Source organism: Bos grunniens, chromosome 29 (assembly GCF_055505025.1).
Source record: "Bos grunniens cultivar Pamir isolate PY7600 chromosome 29, Bosgru_T2T1.0, whole genome shotgun sequence".
In the NCBI taxonomy this organism is placed as follows: Eukaryota; Metazoa; Chordata; class Mammalia; order Artiodactyla; family Bovidae; genus Bos; species Bos grunniens.
This window is the reverse complement of record NC_141193.1, coordinates 34,059,000-34,082,820: the sequence shown is the minus strand read 5'-3', so window position 1 is coordinate 34,082,820 and position 23,821 is coordinate 34,059,000. Positions and strand designations below refer to the sequence as shown.

At 41.6% G+C, this 23,821-nt stretch overlaps 1 protein-coding gene across 2 annotated transcripts in view; it reads left to right on the top strand.

Moving 5' to 3' along the window:
- GAB2 (GRB2 associated binding protein 2) overlaps positions 1-23,821 on the top strand; it is a 183,607-nt gene that overhangs the window by 50,897 nt on the left and 108,889 nt on the right. The window contains exon 2 of one of the 2 annotated variants that reach the window (XM_086385788.1): positions 20,936-21,113. The exons of the other annotated variant lie outside the window; for it this stretch is intronic. Coding sequence (XP_086241914.1) covers positions 21,075-21,113 — 39 coding nt within the window. The 5' untranslated portion in view covers positions 20,936-21,074. The remainder of the gene's footprint in view (positions 1-20,935; positions 21,114-23,821) is intronic. 2 annotated transcript variants of the gene reach the window in all.

Here is a 23,821-nt window from a genome sequence, read left to right as displayed (position 1 = left end):
ATGAAAAGGTATACAATATAAATTTAACCATGTAAACAGTCTTTAAGTATGCAGTTCAGTGGCATTAGATAATTCACAGTGTTATTAGATACCACAGTGGTGGTAATATCACAGTGGTGGTAGATATCACAGTGGTGATCACCACCACCATCCGTCTCCATAACATTTTCATCTTCCCAAGCTGAAATTCTGTGCCCATTAAACAATAACACTCCATTACCTCCAGCCCCCAGCAACTGCCATTCTAGTTTTGGTCTCTGATTTTAACTATTCTAGTTACCTCATATAAGTGCAATCACAGAAAATTTGCACTGTCTCTGGCTTATTTCACATAGTATAATGTCTTTAGCATGTGTCAGAACTTCCTTTTTTCAGGCTGGATAGTAATCCATCATATGCATAAGATACATGCATTTTGTTTATCCTTTCTTTATTAACAGACATCTGGGTTGTTTTTCATCCACCTGCTTTTCATCTCATTTAATTTTTGCTCTGTGCAGATTCCTTTAATTTTCATTCCCTCAAGTATTCTTGACAGCTCAGCATGATGCATTTTTATTTTTTTAATTAAAAAATATTTATTTCGCTGCACCAGGTCTTAGTTCTGGCAGTTGGGTTCTAGCTCCCCATCCAGGGATCAAACCCAGGCCCCATGCCTTGGGAGCATGGAGTCCTAGCCACTGGACCAGGGAAGTGCCAATGATGCACTTTTAAAATTAATTTTTAGGACTATTTATTTAGCTTTTTAAATTGTTTTCTTGGGAAGATCTTCCAGAATATCTACATTACCTTACCACTAAAAATCAAAGTCTCTTACCTTCTGTATGAAGCCCAGAAGACAAGTGCAGAGAACACATTTTATATTCTTCCTTTTGGACACTAGAAAGAGAAGATTCTCAGATATACGATGAATATGTAGCTTTGTATGTTTTAATTCTTTCTTTGTATGTTTTAGTTCTTTCCTTGAGGTCTGTTAGATAATATTTGTGACATGTCTGTGAGAAAAGCTTTAGAATATCATAAGAGAACTCATTTCTGTCTTGCAGGGTTTGACATTTTTAGCATGCTGTTGGTGCCAACCGCCACCCACCCCTGCAGCCTCAGTATCCAGTAGGCACATTTGAAACTTGTTCAGAGATCTCAAATCGTAGACTGCTTGAACTGAAAGGGTCTAATCCTAACCCCTCTCCCCTGTACCACGGTGCCTTAAAGATGAGTTGGCCAAGGTTAAGCGACTGACTCGGGGTTATAGGAGGAGTCAGTGACAGCTAGGACCTTGGTTTCCTAGCTTCTATCCCAATATGTTTTGTATTCCTGTGTCTTTTCTCTCTTTGGGGAGACAGGCTTAAGATACATTAATGAGTTCTGACCTTGGTCTTTTGAAAAGTTGCTATGGATATTGATGAAGATAGTCTGACACTGATGCATGGATCAGAGTAGAGGCAGAAACCCTCATCTAATTAACTTATTGAAAACCATATTGAGTTGGCCTTTCATCTCTTACTCCTTCTCTGCCTTCCCTATTGGTGGAGTCTTTTTAGATAATAGATTAGAGCTGGAAGAGCTCTTGCAATCATTCGATCTAATCCCAAATTGCCTACCGGGACATTTTGGGATCCTCTGAGAGTTTTACTGTTCTTTATAGATAAGGAAACTGAAACCTAAAAGACGCAAATGATTTCCCCCAAGGTTATGCAAGATGTTCATAGCACAGCCAGAGCTGTAGCCAAGTCTCCTGATGGCTGTTCTAGTGAAAGATTTCCATGACATGAATGTATACACTTGGCTCCTAGTCTTCAGCTAAGCTCCACCTCCACGGCCTCTGTTTTAAAATTATGAAAAGTCCTATATGAGGGTGGTTTGCCTTTGAGAATAATCCAGAACCTGAAGGGTTAATGGAAATTGAATGGGAAAGTGGCAGCCTTTTTCTCCTCTCTCAACTGGGGAGCTGCTGGGCTGTTTCACTCGAACTGCATGTGTTCCATTATGGTATAATGATGTAATTACCCGGAATGCTGCTGCTAGAGTATCGCTGGAGAGGCAGCATTAAGGAACAGACTAGCCCCAGCTCTCTCCTAAGAGCCATTTCAGCCCACTTCAGTCTATTAGATTGAAGATGCTGGAAAGCGAATGGCTTCGGCAGAGAAAAAGGTCAGGTTTAAAAGCTTTTCTGGGCATGGTATTTATTGTTGCTTTTCTGACCTTCAGAAAAGTCCCCTGTGTGTTTGTCCTTGATTCTTGTCTTTCCCATTAATGCTTGCTTGAAAAAGCTGGATTGCTGGCCAGCCAGGTCTTTGGCAGAGATGGTTTTCTGTGTGGTGTAATTTGAGAAGGTGGAGCACCCTGTCTAGATCACCAGTCCTTTTGCCTTTCATACCACCATTATAGCGTCAGAAGTATTTTTGATTCTGGAATAATTTAGTTTTCAGTATTTACACACACACACACACATCACTTCTACAAATAGATCTAAACAGTTTATGAGGTAATAATTTGAAATATAGAAAGATAAGAAGTAGGGCCTAGTACCTTAGTCACTTAACCTTTATGTGCATCTCTTTTGAAACCTATGGCCTGCCACCTGATTAAAAGGACATAATCATGGTCTGTGGAGCATGGTAGACCCTTCCAAAACTTTTCCTCTTTGAGGGGACAGTCATTTTTTCATAATATCAGGCACCTGTTAGACCCAGGGCACTGAGCTAGAGTGTACAGTGGGACATACAAAGCTCGAAGATGCCAGCGTCTACTGTCCGGGAACTTTACCAGTTTGTTAATTTGATGAACACAAAGGAAAACATTGGTTAGAATGGTAGAAAAGTGGCTTTCATATAGGTTGTAGGAAGGCACAAGAAAGTTTGGTTTACCTCCTGCTGTGTGTGTCTGATTCTCTGCGACCCGATGGACTATAGCCTGCCAGGCTCCTCTGTCCATTGGATTCTCCACGCAAGAATACTGGAGTGGCTTGCCACGCCCTCCTCCAGGGCATCTCCCTGGCCTAGGGGTTGAACCCGAGTCTCTTGTGTCTGCTCCATCGATAGGCGGGTTCTTAACCATTAGTGCCGCTAGAAGCCCAGTGGTTCTCAAAGTGCTGTCCCTGCATTGGTGCCATCAGCATCACATAGCCAGGCTCCTCTGTCCATGGGATTCTCCAGGCAAGGTTACTGGAGTGGGTTGTCATGCCCTTCTCCTAGGAACCAACTAGACAGATTCTCAGGCCCTAGGAAAATCTACTGAATCATCAGTTCTACATGTTGGGGCCTGCAGTCTGTTCTACAAAATCCTCTAATGCAATCCAATCTCTGGGATCTTGCCTGGTGACCTGAGGTGGAGCTGATGTAATATAGGAGAAATACAGTGCACAATAAATGTAATGTGCTTGAATCATCCCCAAACTACCCCCCCACCCCCGCCATTCATTGGAAAAATTGCCTTCCATGAAACCAGTCCCTATTGCCAAAAAGGTTAGGGGGGACCACTGATGCACACTGAAGTGTAAGAACCGCTGGCTTATTTTGTGACTTGAAAATATAAAATCCCTTTACAGATGTCACTAGCTGTGGGGCAGGTATTTGGATAAATTAAAACTAATTCTCGATTACACTAGCCACATCATAAGTGCTCAGAAGACACGTGGCTAGCAACTACCATACTGGACAGTACAGATATAAACATTTCTATCATCACAAAAATTGAGTAATGCTTGGCTCAGAACAATGTTCTTCAAAGTTCAGCATGAATCAGATCACTTGGAGGACTTAGTAAAACACATATTGCAAGACCCCATTGAATGGGTTTCTGATTTAGTAGGTCCGGGGTCGTCATCAAGAAATAGCGAGTATCACAAGTTCTCAGGTGACAATAATACTACTGGTCCAGGGAGCACACTTTGAGAACCGTTAACCCAGAGTAAGGATTCTAAAACCTGTAAACCTCCTAAAACTGAAGGCAAGAAACATTGTATATCCACATAATGAAGGTTACAGGATACAGAGCTCATCTGGTTTTCAAGTAGGTCAGCAGATCAGTCAGGAAAACTTTTAGCAGCAGTTAACAGAAAATCTGAGTAATAGTGACTTAAATCACAAGGACATTGGTGTTCGTTTAGCAGAGTGAGAGGCAGGAAGTGTCAGGGTTCTTTCAGTGGCTCAAGTATGTCACCAAGAAAGTTAGGCGCTTTCCCTCCTCAAAAACCCCTTATGGAGTTGGGTTTTGATGTTGTTGTTGTTGTTTTGGTCAGAACTAGGTTACAGGCCCGCCTTTGGGCCACTCCTGGCAAAGGGGAATGGGTTTGCATAATTGCTTTAGACTAACTGGGATTCGACTTCTGGGGCTGAATGGGAGGAGGTTTACCTTCCCTGGGACCATAGTGTCTCATAGCAGTTTTATGGACAAAACATTAGTTTTATAGCAGCAATAAGGAGAGAAATGACTCTAGGGTTGATAGGGATCTGCATCTGTCCCAGTGAATGACCTGAAAAAGGATTAGGGACATCTGGCCTGCATCTTCTCAGCTCGTCACATGCTTCCAGCTTGCTAGACAAGTAGGACCTGGACTTTCTCAGCTATGAAGGTCTGCTTGGCTCTGTCCTCTCAGAGCTTATGACAGACCTGTGAAGCAGTTCTGCTCACGATGGGAGTGAGGTGGGGTAGAATTTAAGGACCAGATCTGAACCTCTAAAAGTTGACATCATGTCAGCCTGAAAGCTAGTCCCCCTCTGCCTTTGGCCCCCAATTTTAAAAAGGGCTCTTGCTCAAAATCTGTTCCTTTGACCGAGTCCCTGCCTTGTACCCTGAGTCTTTAGAAAGTCCTGTTTTTCTTTTTTTCTCACTAGTTCTCTTACAACTAGAGACCTGTCCAGAATTTTGGATTCTGCCTCCAGATGTCCAGATTCCTGTCTACATGGATCCCTGGATCCGTGCTTGCCCCCTCCCATCAGAATGTCGCAGACACCCTGTTTTGCCCAGTAGAGAGATTGTATGTCTAAAAATGTACAGTTTGAGTCTTCCATGTAGAAATGGTAAGTGAAGCACTGAGAGTTAATGAGATCACTGGAGGAGAAGATCCAAGGGAAAACACAGAGAGCACCCACCCCAGCCTACTGAGTCAAAATAAAGGTGTGGTCATCGATGTTTTTATCTGTAAACTCCACAAATCAGTGGACCTACCATTCACACACAAATCAGCACACATCAGCAGACTTAATAGTGTTGGTTACGGTCCTGGGAATCCAAAATGGTGCCCGATGAGAGGGATGACGGCCGCTGAGCTGGCAGGCCTCTCCCTGTGTGTGTCCCCCATCCCCACCCCCGAGCAGTTCTGTTTTTGTTTTTATATGTCATGGTTCTGCAGGAAACTTTCTATGTAGAAATAAAGGGTTCTACTTCTTTAAAAAGGGGGTGGGGGGGGTCACTGGCCTAATGATGTCAAAGTTGCCTTCCAACACTGGCGTTGAGCTCCAGGGATGACACCTAGAATATAGGTTTTAGGCTATAATATGTGAAGCAGAAGTGAGATACTTTCTTGTTTTTGGAGCAAGAACTCTGGCCCACTTGTTCTCCAGTGGTTTTAGTTGCCTCAGTCAATAGCTGGATGCAGTACCCGATTGTTTGCAGCAAAAGTCCTGCAAGTCTGTTTCCTCTGAAAGCTTCTTCTGCAGCTTCCCTGCCCCCATCCTCCCGGGACAGAAGTGAACACAAGGGGGAATGTTTCAGTTCCCCTGCTGGGTTATGTGTCTTCCTCTCACCCCACGTCCAGAGCGTCTAGGGAATTTTTACTTTCCAGAGCTGACTTACCAGAAACAATTTGGCAGAGTCTGGTTGGGGGAGGAGAAGCCAGTTATATGATCACAAAAGCACACCTCCCTGTGTGAATGAATTTTTAACCTGCTTGAGGAGGGAGCAAAGAGCTTTGGTAATATTGCAGTTCATACTAAGTCAGGAATGGAAATGAGGAACCACCCCAAACACAATTTACATTAATTAGCACATTTAATCCCTGACCATCAGTTAACACACGCTCAGGATTATGACAGAATTTCACTGTATGTTTGTATATAGTTTAAGATTTTTTATTTGGTGTCACAATATATGCTGATAAATGAAAAGCTGCCCGTTTTTATAGTACAGATTTCAGAAAGTAAAGCTTGGCTACTGGGGAATTAAAGAGGCAACAGAGCAATTCGCAAAGAGGAAGTGCATGAGAATCTTAAAGGTTTAGGGGAAAGATTATTTCTGGTTATAAATGGAGGGCCTTTGTTTTTGAGTTGAAAAACATAACCAATCTAATCTTCTGAGATTGGCTCGGAGAGAGGGGGTGACTTGCCAGAGCCTCACAGATGATTCGACAGTGCTAATCCCAGAACTCAGGTCTCTGCCCCGTCGTCTCAGAGCTGGTCCCCATCCTGAAATACCCCTTTAGATCTGAGCTTCCCGTGTTTTCTCTCCGTGGCCCACTCTCTGCAGCTCCAGCCACCTTCTTCTTGATCCATTGGCTGGCTTCAGGGAAACTGGGTTATTGCTGGTCTGAAACGGGAAGACTGTAAATTTATTTAAACTTTCAGCATGACCCATTGGCCTCACATTTTCCATTGTGATGAATTAAAATGTGGACGGAAGAATGTTTCACAAGATGGATAACTCAAAGAGAATAAGGAAAATGCAGAACGAGGAAGTGTGCAATTTGTTTTTGCTTTTAAAAAGCTTATTACAGAACTTCTTGATTTTTTTTTTTTTTTTACCTCTGTCATCTGTGACCCATTCGCCTGTTCAGCCAAGATATTTTGGCTTTTCTTCTCTGGGAAACCAGTGGGTGGGTGAGTATGGAGGAGCCAAGAATTAACAAAATACCAGCAGATGCTGGAGCCCAGTGAGAGGATTCTCCTTGGCCTCACAAGCAGAGGCATACCCCTCTTCCCACCCTCTCAGGCCCCTTTGAGAAGGGCTTGCGAGGATCTGCCAGTCCTGATGAACAGACTCTCTAGGAACCCTTCCTGTCTGTGGGCCGTCAGGGCTTTGCCTTCCTGAGGAGGCCTTATGCACTGTAGGAAATGATAGCATTGTCTTTTGAAGTCTAGCTTACCTGGTTTGATTCCAGATCCATCATTGAATCCAGACCTACCATTTACCATGTGGGGTAGATTTGATGAGTTCCTTCTGAGCCTGTTTCCTCTTGTGTAACAGAAGTAATAGTGCCTACCTCATCAAACTTGTTAGAATTAATAAGATAGCTTTACACAACATTGAATATTATTTACACAGTATTAAATAATGTGTATAGAGATGTATAGAGTGCCCAGCACATTGCCAAACACCCAAACTGATCCTCAGTAAATGAAAGGCTTCTGCAGCACCATTCCTGTCCTCGGCAACGTGTATGCAGTTTCCCGTGTTCCGTGTAGCCATGAGATTGGCAACAGTAACTTTCTCCCTTGATTCTAGTAGCAGGAGGCGTAGCATAGTAAATTTATTTTTTCCTTATCAACTTTAAGGGATAATTTACACACAATAAATTACATCTGAATGAATTCACTGAATGTTAACAGTTGTGTATACCTATGAAGTGACTCCTGCAGTCAAGATATGGAATATCTCTGTCAGCCCCCAAAGACTTCTCTGGTCTCCTCGTGTTCTGTCCTTCCATTTGCCCTCTGCCCCAGGTTAGCATTCTCCTGTCGCTATAAATTAGTTTGCCTTTTATGAATAGAATCATACAGTGTGTGCGTTTTTCTGCCTGTCTTCTTTCTCTCAGCATGATTTTTTCAGATGTGTCCGTGTCATTGTGCGTATGTCTGTTTTATCCCTGAGTTCTAGTCCACTGCATGGTTATACCTCCTGTGGCTGGACATTTGGGTCGTTTGCAGTTTCTGGCTATTTTAAACGAAGCTGGTATGAACATTCATTTGCACGTGTGTGGGCATATATATTTACTTCTCCTGGGTTGCAAATGGCTGGGTCATATGGTAGTTGTTGGCTAAACTTTTTTCTAAAACTGCAGGCCTGTTTTCAAAGTTGTCTGTTCCATTTTACATTCCCACCGACCGTGTATGTGTGTGATTTCAGATGTGCCACCTCCTCACCAGCACTTAGAGTGGTCAGCCTTTTTAATTTTAGCCATTCTGATGGCTTTACAAGTAGTAGTATTTCATTGTGGCTTTAATTTTGCATTCCTTGATATCTAATAATCTTTAGCATCTTTTGGGGTGATAACTAGTCTTTTGTCTATATAGCTTCTTTTGTATAGTCCTTGTTCCCATCTTTTACTTGTTTTTAAAATGGCATAATTTATCTTCTTGTTATTAAGTTGTTAAGAGTTTTTTTTTTTTTTTTTTAACATGGTCTGAGTAACAGCTCTTTGTAAGCTAGAAATATGTGAAATGTTTCTTTTTGTGAAAACATGTGAGTATTTTCTCCTTGGGGCTGGCTTGCCTTTTCATTTTCTTAATGATTCCATTTGAGAAGCAAAAGCTTTGGATTTTGATGATCTGTTTTATTCTTTTATAATTTTTTGTTTGTTTGTTTATCTAAATCACAGTCTTACAAAGACTTTTCTCTTGTGTTTCCCTCTGGGAGCTTTTACACTTAGATCTATGATCCATTTCAAGTTAATTTTTGTATGTGGTGTGAGGTAAGGGTTGATATGGAAATTATCTTTTGAGTGTCTTATGTATCAGAAACTTTAATTCTGAATAAGTAAAGATTCTAAGATAGACAAATATCCCCATTTTAACGATGAGGAAAAGAAGTCTTAGAAAGATTAAGTAATTTGCTCAAATCATACAACCACAATTCAAACTCATAATTTCCCAACAACAAAATGCATATACTTTCCAGTCTATTATGCCGGCATTTTGTTTTAAACATTGAGGTAGAATCTATATTATAAAATGCCCAGCTGTAACCTGTGAAAAGAATATAAAAATGTGAGGTAACACTGCCTTTCTGAGGACATTCATATCCCCAGCCCAAACTTACATTTTCCATAGTAAGGATGTTGGGACCTAAGGCCAAGGGTTCTATGTCAGGCCATTTGCATTGGTTTGTATTTCAGAAGCTATAAATACAGCTCTCTTGGTGCTCTCTTGACCAGAAACCATATTCTGAATTCTTTTCCCATTTTACAGCTGGTCCATCAGAAATATGAAGTTAAGTGCCTGGCCACACAGACAGTTAATCCTTGGAATACCCAGCTGGATAGCTGAGTCTCACTGTGTTTGGTTTGAGTTTTTATTTTTGGAAAACAAACAGTGAGTCAGCCTCCCTCCTTTCCCTCTCTAACTCACTACCCCTTGTGGAATCTCTTAGATGCTGTGCTCATACTGGGGAAATAGTCTTTTCCCCCCAAAACCTTCTTTCAGCCAGGACAGAATCATGTCAGAGAAAAGTCCCCTGTGTTCTGATATTTAATGTGCCCTCCTGCCCTTTAAAGAAAAGTCTATTTAAGGCTGTTCACTTTTGTCGTCTTTGAGGAATCTCTGAGTCTTGCTTAGCAGGAGTGTTTTGTTTCTTTTTAAAAATACAGGAGGGAATGGGAAGATAACAGGCTATAGTGCTCAGTTCTTGCTCTTCATCGTTGTAGCTTTGGTAAATTCACTCCCTCTTCTTCCTCACTCTCTAGGAGGTAGTATGGTATAGAGAGAAGAGCATGGAACTTGGGGTGAGAAGTTTTAGGTTGCAACCCCAGCTCCCGGAAAGTGCAGAGAAGAGGTGTTTGAGACTTACACAGGATGTTTTTTGAGTACAAAGATCTATCTAAGGCGCCTTAATAAATACCCTGCTGTCTCCCTGGCCGAGTGGGGCAGTCAGATTTCAAAGTCCGGCGTGGGAAGTAAAGCACTGTAGTCATTCTGCCTGCTGGACTGTCCGACCAGCTGCCAAGTCGACTGTCCTGGTCCCTGGAAGCAAACTCTTCTGTCGTTGATGTGATTATTTGCTAGTGGGAAACTTATGGGGAGAAATGTGAGTTGTAAGACAAGTAGAGAAAGGACAGTCGGTCTCATACAGAGAGGATCGAGTGTAGGTTGATGGGAGGAAAACAGAAACCCAGTTTACCCATTTGTGGTTACACCTCCATCTTCTGAAATACAGTCCTGAAAAGCAGTCTCTGTGTCGGCGGTGGGGTGAGGACAAGACAGTATCTCCCAGTGCCTGCTGGTCACCGTGTCTTCCAGCTGACCGCGTTCTCCTCCCTTCCATGAGATCCTCCTTAGCACTTCAGTCTGGGAGCTGGTTTCTGCTTCCACTTTATCCATTAAGGATTCCGTGGTCTCCACAGTTACCATGTTCCAACCTACATATCCTTTGAGGTTACAGTTCAGGGCTTAGCTCTTCCAAGAAATCTCCCTTGACCCCTGTACACTGTTGGTGGAAATGTAAATCGGTGCAGCCACTGTGGAAAATATGATGGCGGTGTCTCAAATAAAACTAAAAACAGAACTACCATATAAGCCAGCAATTCCACCCCTGGGTATATGTCGGAAAAAACAAAACCACTAATTCTAAATGATACATGTACTCTAGTGTCTGTGGCAGCATTGCCAAGATAAGGAAGCAACCTAAGTGTCCATCAACAGATGAATAGATAAAAAAGATGTGGTGTACAGAATAGAATATTACTTAGCCATAAAAAATAATTTTTCCATTTGCAGCAATGTGGGTTGACTTGGAGGGCATTATGCCAAGGGAAATACATCAGACAGTGAAAGACAAGTGTTCTGTGTTATCATCTATATGTGGAATCTGGAAAGTACAACAAGCTAGTGAACATAACAAAAAAAAGAAGTGGTCTCACAGACACAGAGAACAAATCAGTAGTTACCAGTAGGGAAAGGGAAGGGGAGGGGCAATAGAGGAGGAGGGGAGGAGGAGGTACAAACTTTTAGGTATAAAACAAGCTACAAGTACAGTACAGGGAGTAAAGCCAATGTTTTATAATACTGGCTTTAAAAATTGTGAATCACTATAGTGTATACCTATAACATATAATATTCTACAGCAACTGTTTTGTTGTTTAGTTGCTAAGTCATGTCTGAATCTTGTGACCCCACGGACTGTAACCCGCCAGGCTCCTCTATTCATGGGATTTCCCAAGCAAGAACACTGGAATGGGTTGCCATTTCTTTCTGCAAGGGATATTCCCGACCCAGGGATTGAACCTGCGTCTCCTGCATTGGCAGGTGGATTCTTTATCAGTGAGCCACCAGGAAAGCCCACGCTTGAATTAAAAAAAAAAAAAAATGCTGAGTGAAGTAAGTCAGACAGAAGAGACATATCATTTGACATCCATTATATGTGGAATCTAAAAAAGAGATGATACAAATGAACTTACTTAGAAAATAGAAACAGAACGAACTTACAGTTTCGAAGCTGGGTGTGGAAAGTATAACGGGAAGGGACAGTTAGGGAGTTTGGGATGGACATGTACACACTGCTGTATTTAAAATGCATAATCAACAAGGACCTACTGTATAGCATAGGGAGTGTGCTCAGTGTTATGTGGCAGCCTGGATGGGAGGAGAGTTTGGGAGAGAATGGATACATGTATATGTATAGCTGAATCCCTTCACTGTCCACATGAAGCTATCATTTACTAACTAAATGATAAAGTAAACTAGCATTAACTTCGTTAATTGGCTATTCCCCCAAACAAAATAAAAAGTTTAAACAATAGAGCAATAAAATGTATAACCAGAAATAATTAAATAGATAAACAAAAATTTAAAAAGCCTCCCTTGACTACCCTGCCTAGTTTGATGGTTCCTTGGCCATCCTAAATCATTCAAGAAGCCCTGAGGATCTGAATCTGTGGCTATTTAATGAGTACAAAGTGTGTGCTTTGGAAAGAGGGAATAATGACAGAGCTGGATCAGAGGTGGTGCCAGTGCCTCACTCTTAACCTTGGCTACTCCTTGTAGCACTTTTGTCTCAGCTAGAGTCCCACGCCTCTTTAAGTTTCCTGCTTACTGAACTCTAACCTAAATCTCTCCTAATACATAAGTGTAGCTCAGATTTCATTCCATTTGCCTAGGCTTCATTCTGTCTCTACAGTTTTGGGTACAGTTTATTTCATTTAACATTTTAAGCTTAAAAACACTTATTATAAATTTGGAGGATAATTTAATGGCCGTAGGGTGGCTCACTCATGAAGCCAGTTTGTAACACTAGATAACTGGAACCTTTGTTTTCCTGCACAAACAGGCATCACTGAATCATTAAAGCCAGTACGTCAAACTTGTTGTATGCAGCATACCACTTAGTCCTAAAATTGTGTTTTTCCCTCCCTGCTGTATATAGAATATTTTGACTCTCCACCGGGTAAAAAGAGAAAATCAGTCCATTCCTATCTTAAGGCATGTACTGTGTAGCTAGATAATATTTATATTCAGATCTATAAAATAAGTCGGAAGTTTTACCTGTGCATTTGATTCTAAGAATTAACTAGTGTGTATATTTTGTAGTATTACAGTTACCTACTTATCACAACAGAACTGAGTTGCATAGTTTGACTCACTAGGAAGAAAATAAGGTTCAGCTATACAAACTTGTGACATTTAAGCCAGAATGTTCTAAACATCAAGATCAAAGAGATTCTCTTTCTACATTCCATCACTTGCCACATTCTCTTTGCTTTGTGTTTATACCTTGTCTTTGCTTTTTGTTTTCCTTGGATTTTCTAATTGCCTTTTTTTCCTGGACTGAAAAAAGAAACATCTGCCTTTACCTTATGACTACTCACATCATTTAGCTCGTATTCATACTGTTTTTTGCGGGAAATGACTTCCATCTTGACACATTCTTCTCTTAAGTCCAGAGAGTTTCATTTCTATTTTCAAAGCCTGCTGCCATTTCCCTGAAGTCCTGAGTTAAATCTCCTTTCTTGTGCCCCATGTCATCTTCTTTTTAAGATTTTTTATTTTTTTGCTTTTAGCATCCTTGGTAGTATTTTCAGAAAGAACGCATAGGAATTAAACTTTGAAGTCCATGCATATCTAAAATGTTTTGCCCAGATGGTTATTTAGGCAGCCCTGAAATTAATCACTTTGATTTCTGCTCCTCTTCTTGACCTTGTTCTCCTTAACCTCTAATTCTGCACTGTGGAGTATAATAGCCAGTAACCAAGTGTGAGCTGTTCAGCATTTGAAACCTGGCTCATCTGAATTAAGATATGCTATAAGTGTAAAATGCACATTGGATTTCAAAGAAAAACTCAAAATTCATTTTATATTGATTATATGTTAAAACGATGATATTTTGGATATATTATTGCTGAATTGCAGCTTTCACATTGTGCATTTTTTTAAGTTAAGTTTTATTTGGGGCAAAATGAGGACTATAGCCCAGGAGACAGCATCTCATATAGCTCTAAGAAACTGCTCCAGGGAGGTAAGGTACAAGTCAGTATATATGAGATTTTGGTGAAGGGGGAGTACATGCAGTCAAGCACATATTTTTTTTTGCAGAAGGTTTCCTTTCACTGGTAATGAGGAGTAGTCATCACCATGAAGGAGTTTAGTGCTTTTCTAGATAGGAAATACAAGAATTGGGCTCATAAAATTGGCTCCTGAAAATACCTAACTATCTGAAGACCTGTTGTGCCAGTTTTTCCTAGAGCAAAGAGTGCCTCATTTCTTTTCTGCACCCTGAACTCCTTTCAGAGGGTATTGAAAGTCAGTGGCTACAGCAGCACGTTATTTAATCCTTGTAGAGGTAGATGGCAAGTGCCAATTTGTAGTTGACATTATTAAAATTGATTTCACCTACTTCTTTTTACTTTTTAAATGTAAAAATAAATTTCAGGGTTATGTATGTGGCCTGCATTACATTTCTATTGGACAGTGATGCTCTAATGTTCAGCATGGGACCTTTCCCAGCCCACTGAGGATCAACATTGAATACTGCGTGCAATTTTTCCCCATGTTTCTTTGCCTGGCCTGTTGTCACTTGGGTTTTATGTACATACATCTATTTTTCATCTTTTGAAAAGTGTTAAAAAATTCTAGTCTGCTCCTTTTTCTCCCTTTATTTCTCTTTCTCCACCATAACCACAAGTACTAATTTATTCCCTGTGTGCCTCTTTGGGATTTGGAAAGAAAGAGATACAAACTTACTTTCAATCTGTCAATTGGGAAGCAAGAGATTTTACAGATTTTATTACTGTCTTAAACAACAGTGCAGTGGTCCTCTTCTTGTGCAAGTCTGTCCACATCTCTAGATATTTTCTTAAGATGAATTTTGCGAAATAGACGTACTGGTTCAGATTGCGTGAATTTCTTCTTGACTCAATATGCATATCAACAAATTTACTCCCCAAAAATCTAGCAGTTTATGTTCTCGATGGGTTATTCAATAAAAGATGGGAGCAGTTATCCAAGAAGTGTCCAGAGTCAATCTGCATCCTCTTATGTGGGCCTTTTATCTCAGCCTCTGTGAAAAACTTGGTCTGTTTTCTGAGTCACTTTTACGTGGCCTGCGTTTTCTTATTTGTAAAGTAGGGATAATCATGCCTGGAAGTAATATGTGTGGAAGTTCATTGAAAGTAATAATTTCATTATTTCAGCAAGTGTTTGATAGCTTTCTACTTGTAGTAAGTACAGACACTGCACTGGGAACCAGATTTCAGTTCAGTTCAGTCCCTCAGTCGTGTCCGACTCTGCGACCTCATGAATCGCAGCACGCCAGGCCTCCCTGTCCATCACCAACTCCCAGAGTTCACTCAGACTCACGTCCATTGAGTCAGTGATGCCATCCAGCCATCTCATCCTCTGTCGTCCGCTTCTCCTCCTGCCCCCAATCCCTCCCAGCATCAGAGTCTTTTCCAATGAGTCAACTCTTCGCATGAGGTGGCCAAAGTATTGGAGTTTCAGCTTTAGCATCAGTCCTTCCAGTGAACACCCAGGACTGATCTCCTTTAGAATGGACTGGTTGGATCTCCTTGCAGTCCAAGGGACTCTCAAGAGTCTTCTCCAACAACACAGTTCAAAAGCATCAATTCTTTGGCGTTCAGCTTTCTTCACAGTCCAACTCTCACATCCATACATGACCACAGGAAAAACCATAGCCTTGACTAGACGGACCTATGTTGGCAAAGTAATGTCTCTGCTTTTTAATATGCCATCTAGGTTGGTCATAACTTTCCTTCCAAGGAGTAAACGTCTTTTAATTTCATGGCTGCAGTCACCATCTGCAGTGATTTTGGAGCTCCCAAAAATAAAGTCTGACACTTTCCACTGTTTCCCCATCTGCCATGAAGTGATGGGACCAGATGCCATGATCTTCATTTTCTGAATGTTGAGCTTTAAGCCAACTTTTTCACTCTCCTCTTTCACTTTCATCAAGAGGCGCTTTAGTTCCTCTTCACTTTCTGCCATAAGGGTGGTGTCATCTGCATATCTGAGGTTATTGATATTTCTTCCGGCAGTCTTGATTCCAGCTTGTGCTTCTTCCAGCTCAGCGTTTCTCATGATGTACTCTGCATATAAGTTAAATAAGCAGGGTGACAATATGTAGCCTTGATGTACTCCTTTTCCTATTTGGAACCATAAGGGATGTCCAAATTACATAGCCCCTGGCCTCAAAACTAATGTCTTATGAATGGAATAGAGAGAGAGAAAAGACATTCAGCAGAAACTATCTCACAAGTCTTGTGATTTGTAAGGGACAGGGTGTCAAAGGGGTTTACATTGGGAAGGTTTTGCATTTCATTTAAAAGATAAAAGAAAGCATCATAGAGGTGGCATTTAAGGTAGGCCTTGAAGGAGGAGTATAGTTTCAGCACAGTGGGAGAGTGAGGTGAGGGTCCTGGAGGTGTGAGGATGAGCTTAAGCACAGGCACTGGGCTGAATTCCGGGCAGAACAGTTAATGGTGTTCCCACTAGCATGTAGGCACATCTGGAAAGCAAAAGGCAGGTGCAGTCTTACTCGCATAGGCCACGCAGTGAGATACTCCCTGTATTTATTTCTGCTTTGCTTTAGTAGGGTAGGCGGAAAGAAAGCAATTCACTCAGCCTTGGCTCTTGGCCAGAACTGAGTAGGCGAAGTTTGTCTTGTCCAGAGGGACAAGAACACAATATATTTACACTGACCTTTCTCTCCCACAGAGGTTGGAAATTCTGAGGCATTTTAAACATTTCTGAGACGGTGACACATTATTACACTTATCCAATCAAAGGGCAACTTGCATGAGGAATGTGAGGAGTGGTCAGAGGATTCCAAAGAGAAAAATAGCTGAGACAAAGGGTGAAGATGACAGTAAGAAAATAGCAGGGGAATTAGATCTTCTGGATCATCATGGAAAGGTGAGGAACTTTGTGAAGCAAAGACAGACAAGGATTCTGCTTTCATTCCATCTCCCTGGCCCTCTCCCTTCAGAGAGTTCACTGTCTTCCCAACAGCTGTCTGGTACCTTCAGGCTGTTAGCCGAAAACCTGGAGTCATTTTGGGGTTTTACCCCACCACCATCGTGCACGAAGTTTTCATCCTCAGCAACATTCAGGATTCTCTTTGTCGTTGCCTAAAATGAGTCAGACTCCCATGCTTGGCATTCGGGGTGCCCCCAGCCTGTCTGGTGGCTCTAGCTTGTATTTACCATGTTACTTTACATTGTACCCCAGTCCTCTGAGCTTGAGTCTGTGGCTTAACATCTATCATGCACTTCTAACAGAAATATCCAGTTCATTTATTCACTCAACAAGCACTTATTGAATGCCTATTATGTATCATTTTTTCAGTAAACTTCTAATAAGCAACTTCTATGCATTAGCCCTTATTTTAGAGCCTGTGAATAGAGAAATGGGAAAAGGCATAATGTTGGTAAATGGAAAAAGACTCTGAGATATTTGGGGAGAATCCGTATAGAGTTCAAAATGTAGATATGTAGGATATCTTGAATATCCTTGAATAACCATGTGTTCCCCTTGAATAACCATTGCCTTTTGTATACGCTGACCTGCATCACTAGTACACAGTGGGATCAAGGCTCAGATAGTTTTGAGGTTCAATCTGAATATGTTGCCAAATGGAGATGATGAAAGAAGCAACCATCATGGCCCTGAACAAGAGTGTCAGCTCCATGACTACTAAAAGACATGACCTTACTCTCTGATTTCCCTTGTCAAAGGGTTGACAGTTTCACTGTGGTTATACCTGAAAGCACTGGTAGGGTCTGTCTTATGGGGTTCTTTTCTTTCAAGGGTGACTCCCAAAGAGCAGGTACTCAGAAGCTGCCGTAACCTTGCCCGCCACATTATTTCGGTTCACGTCCCCTAAATGAGCCACGTCTTTCCCACCTCTGCATGCCATTCCTCAGTAGTGTGGTGGGAAAGATGCTTGGGAGCCAGATCTGGGTTTGAGACCTAGAGTCACTTCTTCGCTTCGTAACCTGGGGTAGATTTCTTCAAGTGTTTAAAGGCTATGAGAGAACCCGGCTTTTCCAGCATTGTCATTATAAGGCATAGATAAGAATTTATATGAAGCATGGTATCTGTTACATGATATGTACTCTTTCCGTTATCTCTTTCCTGGGGAACTTTCTTTTACTCCTTCCCTCATCTATATTTAGTAAAATTCTGTCCATCCTTAATTTAGGTCTTATATTACATCTCCAGTAAAGTTTTTCCAATATTCTCAGTTGCAGGAGATTTGGGCTCTCCCTTTTTTCTGTCCTTGTGGGATTTTAGTCTTTTGAAGAAACAAATCTTAGTACTAGGGGGAATAGCACCTGAGTAAAATAACACTGTATTTGGAAGAAGAAAATAAGAATCATTGAGAGACACTATGCAAATAGTGTAAGTAAGGGTGTCTTGCCACCCAATGCAAGGTGACTGATTCTCAGCCCATCTTCTCCCAGCAGGCCGAAGATGGACGTTGTCTCCAGTTTCTAGTGTTAGCCACAAAAAAAGGGGCCACTCACTCTTGTTTATATAGTGAGAGCCAGCTACCAGTCTTCCAGATAGCCCTGAACTTTTAGGATTTGGTGCTTTGTTTTGGTTAGAATTGAGCAGTCAGTCTAGATTTTTCTGGGAAGACCGTGCTTGGTCAGCAGACTAGAAAGCATCCAGGATGACATTAATCCAACAAGCTTTGAGGGGAACAGCCAGTGATGCCCAGCACCACTGCTGCTGCTCTGACTGACTGTTTCACACCTGGCACAGTCAGGAAGCTGCATTTAAGAAACAATTTTTTCTTTAAAAAAAAAAAAAAGCCCCCATAGTTATAAAAAAACAAACATTCATTTGTCATAAAGCCAGAAAGATTCATTCATTGGAACTGATTATTCATATTTGTAGAATTTAGAATATTGTAGATGGAAGGGGCCTTAGAGTTGAATAGGGTCTTCAAAAGGAAACAAAAGGCTCTTGCTTTTTGCATGAACAGAGTTCATTCACCAGACAGTGTTTCTTGATCTATGAGGAGTGATTTCAGACAATTAGCTAATTGGCTGAGGGAGGTGACCCATCAGCTTTGCAGAGAAGGGATCCACATAAAGAACGTGTCTTAAGCTTTCCATGACAGCCAAAGCAGCCCCATTAATCCTCCTGCTAATGACCAGTCATAACCACAGAGGAAGAGTACATTTCACTCTCAAGTGAAGTCATGAAAACCCTAACAAGCTGCCAACAGCTGATCACTATCCCCATCAGCTCAGTGTTGTTTTAGGCTTTTTGAGATATTTCTGAATGATCTTCCAGTTTGGTCTATTGCAAGGGGATAAGAGATGCTCCAGAAACAGTCTGCTGTTTATTTTTAAGTGTTATTAGATGCTTGTGGAAATGAAACTTGTCTGTTGTATAGAAAACAAGGACAAAATTCATTTGTGGCCATCTCCAAAGTCCAGATGGGTGCAGAACAGACAGGGGATATGAAAATTTTCTGCAGGTAAATGTTTTTCTGGATTTCAAACATGAAAGAAAATCAGAGTGGAAGAAGAAGGTCATAGACTTGTCAAGAAGGGAATCAGGAGAAGATAACTGGTATAAATCAATAAGTTGAGTCCCTTTACTCCTAAACTGAGAGCCAAGGAAGTTAGCGTCATTGTTCTTTCAAATGTATCACTAAGATGTACCCAGAACGTAAAGTTTCCTCCAACTGAAACAAACACAGGATTGGTCATTGGGAGACCCAGGTTTTCCTAACACCGCTCACACCATTGTTAGTGCAGTAGTTAAGGGTCAGGGCTTTGGGTCATTGGGAGACCCAGGTTTTCCTAACGCCGCTCACACCGTTGTTAGTGCAGTAGTTAAGGGTCAGGGCTTCGGGTCTGGCAGACACGGGCTTGAAGTTTGTTTCTGTCACCTGTCTACTCTACAACCTTTGCTAAGCGTATGGTAAGTATGTCAGGAATATCTTCAGTTTATTAAGCTGACTGATGGGGGTTTACATAGTGTTGTCGTTCAGTCACCAAGTCGTATCCGACTCCTCACAACCCCACGGACTGCAGCACGCCAGGCTTCCCTGTCCCTCACCGTCTCCCAGAGTTTGCTCGTGTTCATTAATAATGTTAAATAGCATTACCACCTTACAGGTCTAAAATAAGAAGTTTCTGCCTTTGGTTTAGAGACTCAGTGTTGTGATCAAGGACGTTTATTCTGTATATCTTCCCATTCACCCATTCATCATGTGTTAGCCTTCAACCTCATGGTTACATGAAAATCAAAGGCTTTCTCAGGAGCCCTCAGCACATATCTGCTTATGTCTTTCTGTCCAGAACTGTGAAACATGGATACCCACAGTTAGAAGGAAGGCTAGGAAAGCAAACCTTCTGCTTTTCTAGACTATAATAGAGGAAGACAGAGGTTGTAAATAGGTATTATGTTTTCCAGTCAATAATGTAATGCCTGGCACAGCATTCAATTAACATTAAATGGTGTTTGTTTTTTACATTTTATTGACGTATAGGTGATTTACATATAGGTTAACTTCTGCTGTACAGCAAAGTGATTCGGTTATACATATAAATATACTTTTTCATGTTGTTTTCCATTATGATTTATCGTAGGATATTGAATATAGTTCTTGGTGCTTTACCATAAGACCTTCTTTATCCATCCTTTGTATAATAGTTTGCATCTGTTAAATGCTATTATTATGCTGATGGTGACAAATAATCTTACTCTTCTAAAGATTCAAGTGATATGATATTTTACATTTTGCAAAGTACTTTTACTTACTCATGTAATGAACTTGGTGGCTTCTGTTATTGCATATTTAAAGATTCCTTGATGATTGATCCAAAGAATAAAGGTCAACCAGGAAGGACAGCATAGTTCAAGCCTTGACATTGACCTGGCCCAGCTCCAGGTTTGTTGCTTATAAAGCTTTCCTAGACCACCCAGAAGCGCAGCAGTTACTCACTGCTCTAAACTCCTGATATCACTTATGACTTATAGTGTTTATCTGCTACTTATATTTTTTAAATACACATGGATTCTTAGCTAGATTTTGAGCTCCTTAATTTCAGAGTTTGCATAGAATGTGCCCTCTGGAATGTATGAAGCGGGGATTCCCTGGAGGTTCAGGGGTAAATATCTTCCCTTTCAGCCATCAGATGCAATGCAGGAGATATGGGATCGATCCCTAGATCTGGAAGATCCTCTGGAGAAGGAAATGGAATGTAGGGAGGAACTCAATTGCTATTCTTTGATTGACAGAACATTTCCTATTTCTCACCATTAGCTGGATTTGATACAGTATAGGGGTGGAATATGATTTGAATTATGCTTTTCTGTGGGTAAGAATGTTATCTTCTTTTGCTCAGACCTCCACCATTTTCTCCAGCTTCCACCTTCTTGCTGTTTTCCTCCTAAGAGAGCAGTATGAATTGTCAGGGGGTGAAGTATATCATCTCTCCCCAATGTACTGTGTTATGACTCCCTAGCCTCTTCTGAACTAAGTCTTGACTCTGACTTCACTAAGAAGAATTTCGCCCTTTTCTTTCTGTTAGGCCCTGCCCCCTCACTGCCGCATGTGAGACTGCAACCAAAGGAAACCATTGCAGGGTTGCTTCTCTGGTGCCTTTTGTATATTCCACCACTGTCCTTACAACTTTTTGGAGAGTTGGCTTAAGAGACAAATAGTATTGGATGAGGAAATCAAGCCCATTGACTGAAATATGCAATGAGGTATGAATCATTATCTGATCTTTTGCTGAGACCACATGCTAAGAATGTATATATTAAGTGAATGCTTCACAGGAGTGTTTAGTAGCAGAGCTCATTGGAGAGCCCCGTTGCCGGGTCCAGTATTCTCTCAGCATCACCGTTGGCTAGCGCCGTAGTCTTCAGAAGTAACGCCAGGGGAGTTACAGCCAGACTCCAAGTAGGTGAATCCAGTGGCTCTCTTCTCTTCATCATGACTCCGATTTTAGAAGCAGAGAGTAGTTGCTAACATATTCTGGTTTAATTTATATCACTTCTTACGTCACTGATCGAATTTGTTCTTTATTTCCAATAGTACAAAAACCAAGAATTTCTTAACATCATGTTTTCACACCCTTTGGCCACTTGATTTTCCCATATTTTAAATTCCTGTCCAATTTTCACTCTTTGATGATGCTTATTATTTAGATATGGGCTTCCTAGGTGGCAAAGCAGAAAAGAATCTGCCTGCCAACTCAGGAGATACAAGAGATGAGGGTTTGATCCCTGGGTCAGAAGATCCCCTGGAGAAGGAAATGGCAACCACTCCAGTATTCTTGCCTGGAGAATTCCATGGGCAGAGGAGCCTGTGAGCTACAGCCTGGGGGTCTCAAAGAGTCGTACACGACTGAGCACACACAAACACGCACACGCAATGAAATGACAGGTACAGTACGTACATTTCCAAGTTATAAAATAAACTTAATGTGCAGACACACAGAGACAAAACACAAAATCCTCATTATCTATTTATATAATAAAGCAGTTCACCAAGGCTTAGGAGATTCAGGGTGCCAGTTAAATAATTCCCCTTTCCCTCTGATACAGATGATAGGAAGAAGGTATCAAATGGAGGTAAAGGTGCCAGTTCTACTCACAGCCGCCCATTAGCTCCTTAAGTGTGGTTTGGAAAGGTAAGTCTAGGAGAACTCTCTGCAATGAGTGGAATCTAAACCACCAAGGAGTATAGAGAGTAAGAACAGAGGAAGCTGAGGATGAAATCCTGGGGAATTGTGGATCTTAAATGGATCCCATAAGACTGAAAAGGAGCACAGAGATGCAGGAAGTGGTGGTGTCAGATAATCCAAAGGATTTGGGAGCCGCATTAGGAGAGAAGGAGCTCTCAGAGGCGTCGAATGCAGCAACAACAAAGGCATCCAGGGGATTTTACAACAAAAGAAGTCTTAGATCATCGTCCCTGGTTAAAAAAAAAGAAAAAAGGCAAAAACAACGTTCTGTTCTCCCTGCCCAGCCTCCCTAGACACTGATCACGTAGGACCACCTACGTTTTGGTTTCCAGTGTACCTTCACATCTGGCTCCCATTGGGTGCAAAAATATGGCACAGAAAGATTTTTGGTCTCAGAGTATTTATTATAAACCTGAAAGTATACGTGTTTGAGTGTTTGAAAGATGACTTGTGATGAGATTTTCCTCTTGTAGTCAGGGCCCAAGGTTCTGGGTGTGAGGACTTATAAACTGCTTGGTTAGGAGTGTATTCATGGGGCGGCAGGGTGATACACCCTTCAGAAGTTATGCCCTCCTCCCTCTGATGTTTGTAGAATGCGTTTTTCCTTTTAAACTGAGATTCTTGATCTGTTGTTGTTCAGTGCTGCAGGGGGTACTCTGATGCTGGGGCTCAATAAAGAGTTGGCAAAATTAGGCTTCTAGAAGTAAAACAAGAGAAGGGGAAAGAGAAGACTCTGAAAACAAACTCCGTCTCTTCAAATTTCTGCTCAGGCCCTAGGGCATGGAGGGAACTCCATGGGCCTGCCTCTGCCTTTAAACATCTACAGAAACGTTCTTTCTTAAAAATCAAACAAACAACACCCTGTAATAGATAATTTTTAGTCTCCTCAAGTTGCATTTTAGTTTTCTCACTGTTCAAGCCAAGCTTTGATCTGTCATTACAAATGCCTTCAAGTACAAATAGATTTCCTGCATTCCAGAGCCACCTTCCGGCAGGTTTTCCAACCCTTTAAATCTTCCTAAGTCTTACATTGTGAGGTTTATTCCTTGATCATCGAAATTCACATGGACATGGGATATCATTTACACTACCTATCCCCTTCGCTCGTCATTTGAGTTAGGCTCTGTGTCTAAGACTCTAGGGTCCTTGCCTTCTGTGTAGTAATGACTTATATGAACAGAGAGCCTAGAATACAATGAGGATTTGATGAATGTTAGATTGAAATTTAAATCACACTGGGGGCCTGATGAGCTTTTTCTAAGGAATAAAGCCAGTGGCAAGTTGGTCTTCCTAGGCTGGTGTTCAGGGAGAGTTTCAAGCCAGTAGCTTCCTTAGACACTTCTTGAAGAACTGCGGGGCCCTGGGGCCTCACCGCTAGCTTCCAATAGCCTGTGTATTTTTAGTCCTTGCTTTTCATGTTAGTTTCCCGTTAACTGCTTGCAGGAAATCTTTTCTTGGACATAATCTGCCCATTTCCTGAAGTCTTCCTCTCCACATTGTGTCAGTTGGGGATGAATCAAGTCAGCAGTTTTGGAGAGAGCGTGCTCTCTCTCCTGCCACAGCCTCCCCCCATTGTGGGTACCAGAAAGCTGCCTTTCTTGTCTGTTTCTAGGCGTGCGGGGAGGAGGGGCAGACCCTTGGTGTGTGTCAGCCTCTGAGACTGCCCGACACAAATGTCCCTTTGTACGCAGAGGGGGCATGTGTGTTTTCCCCCTTCCCAATGGA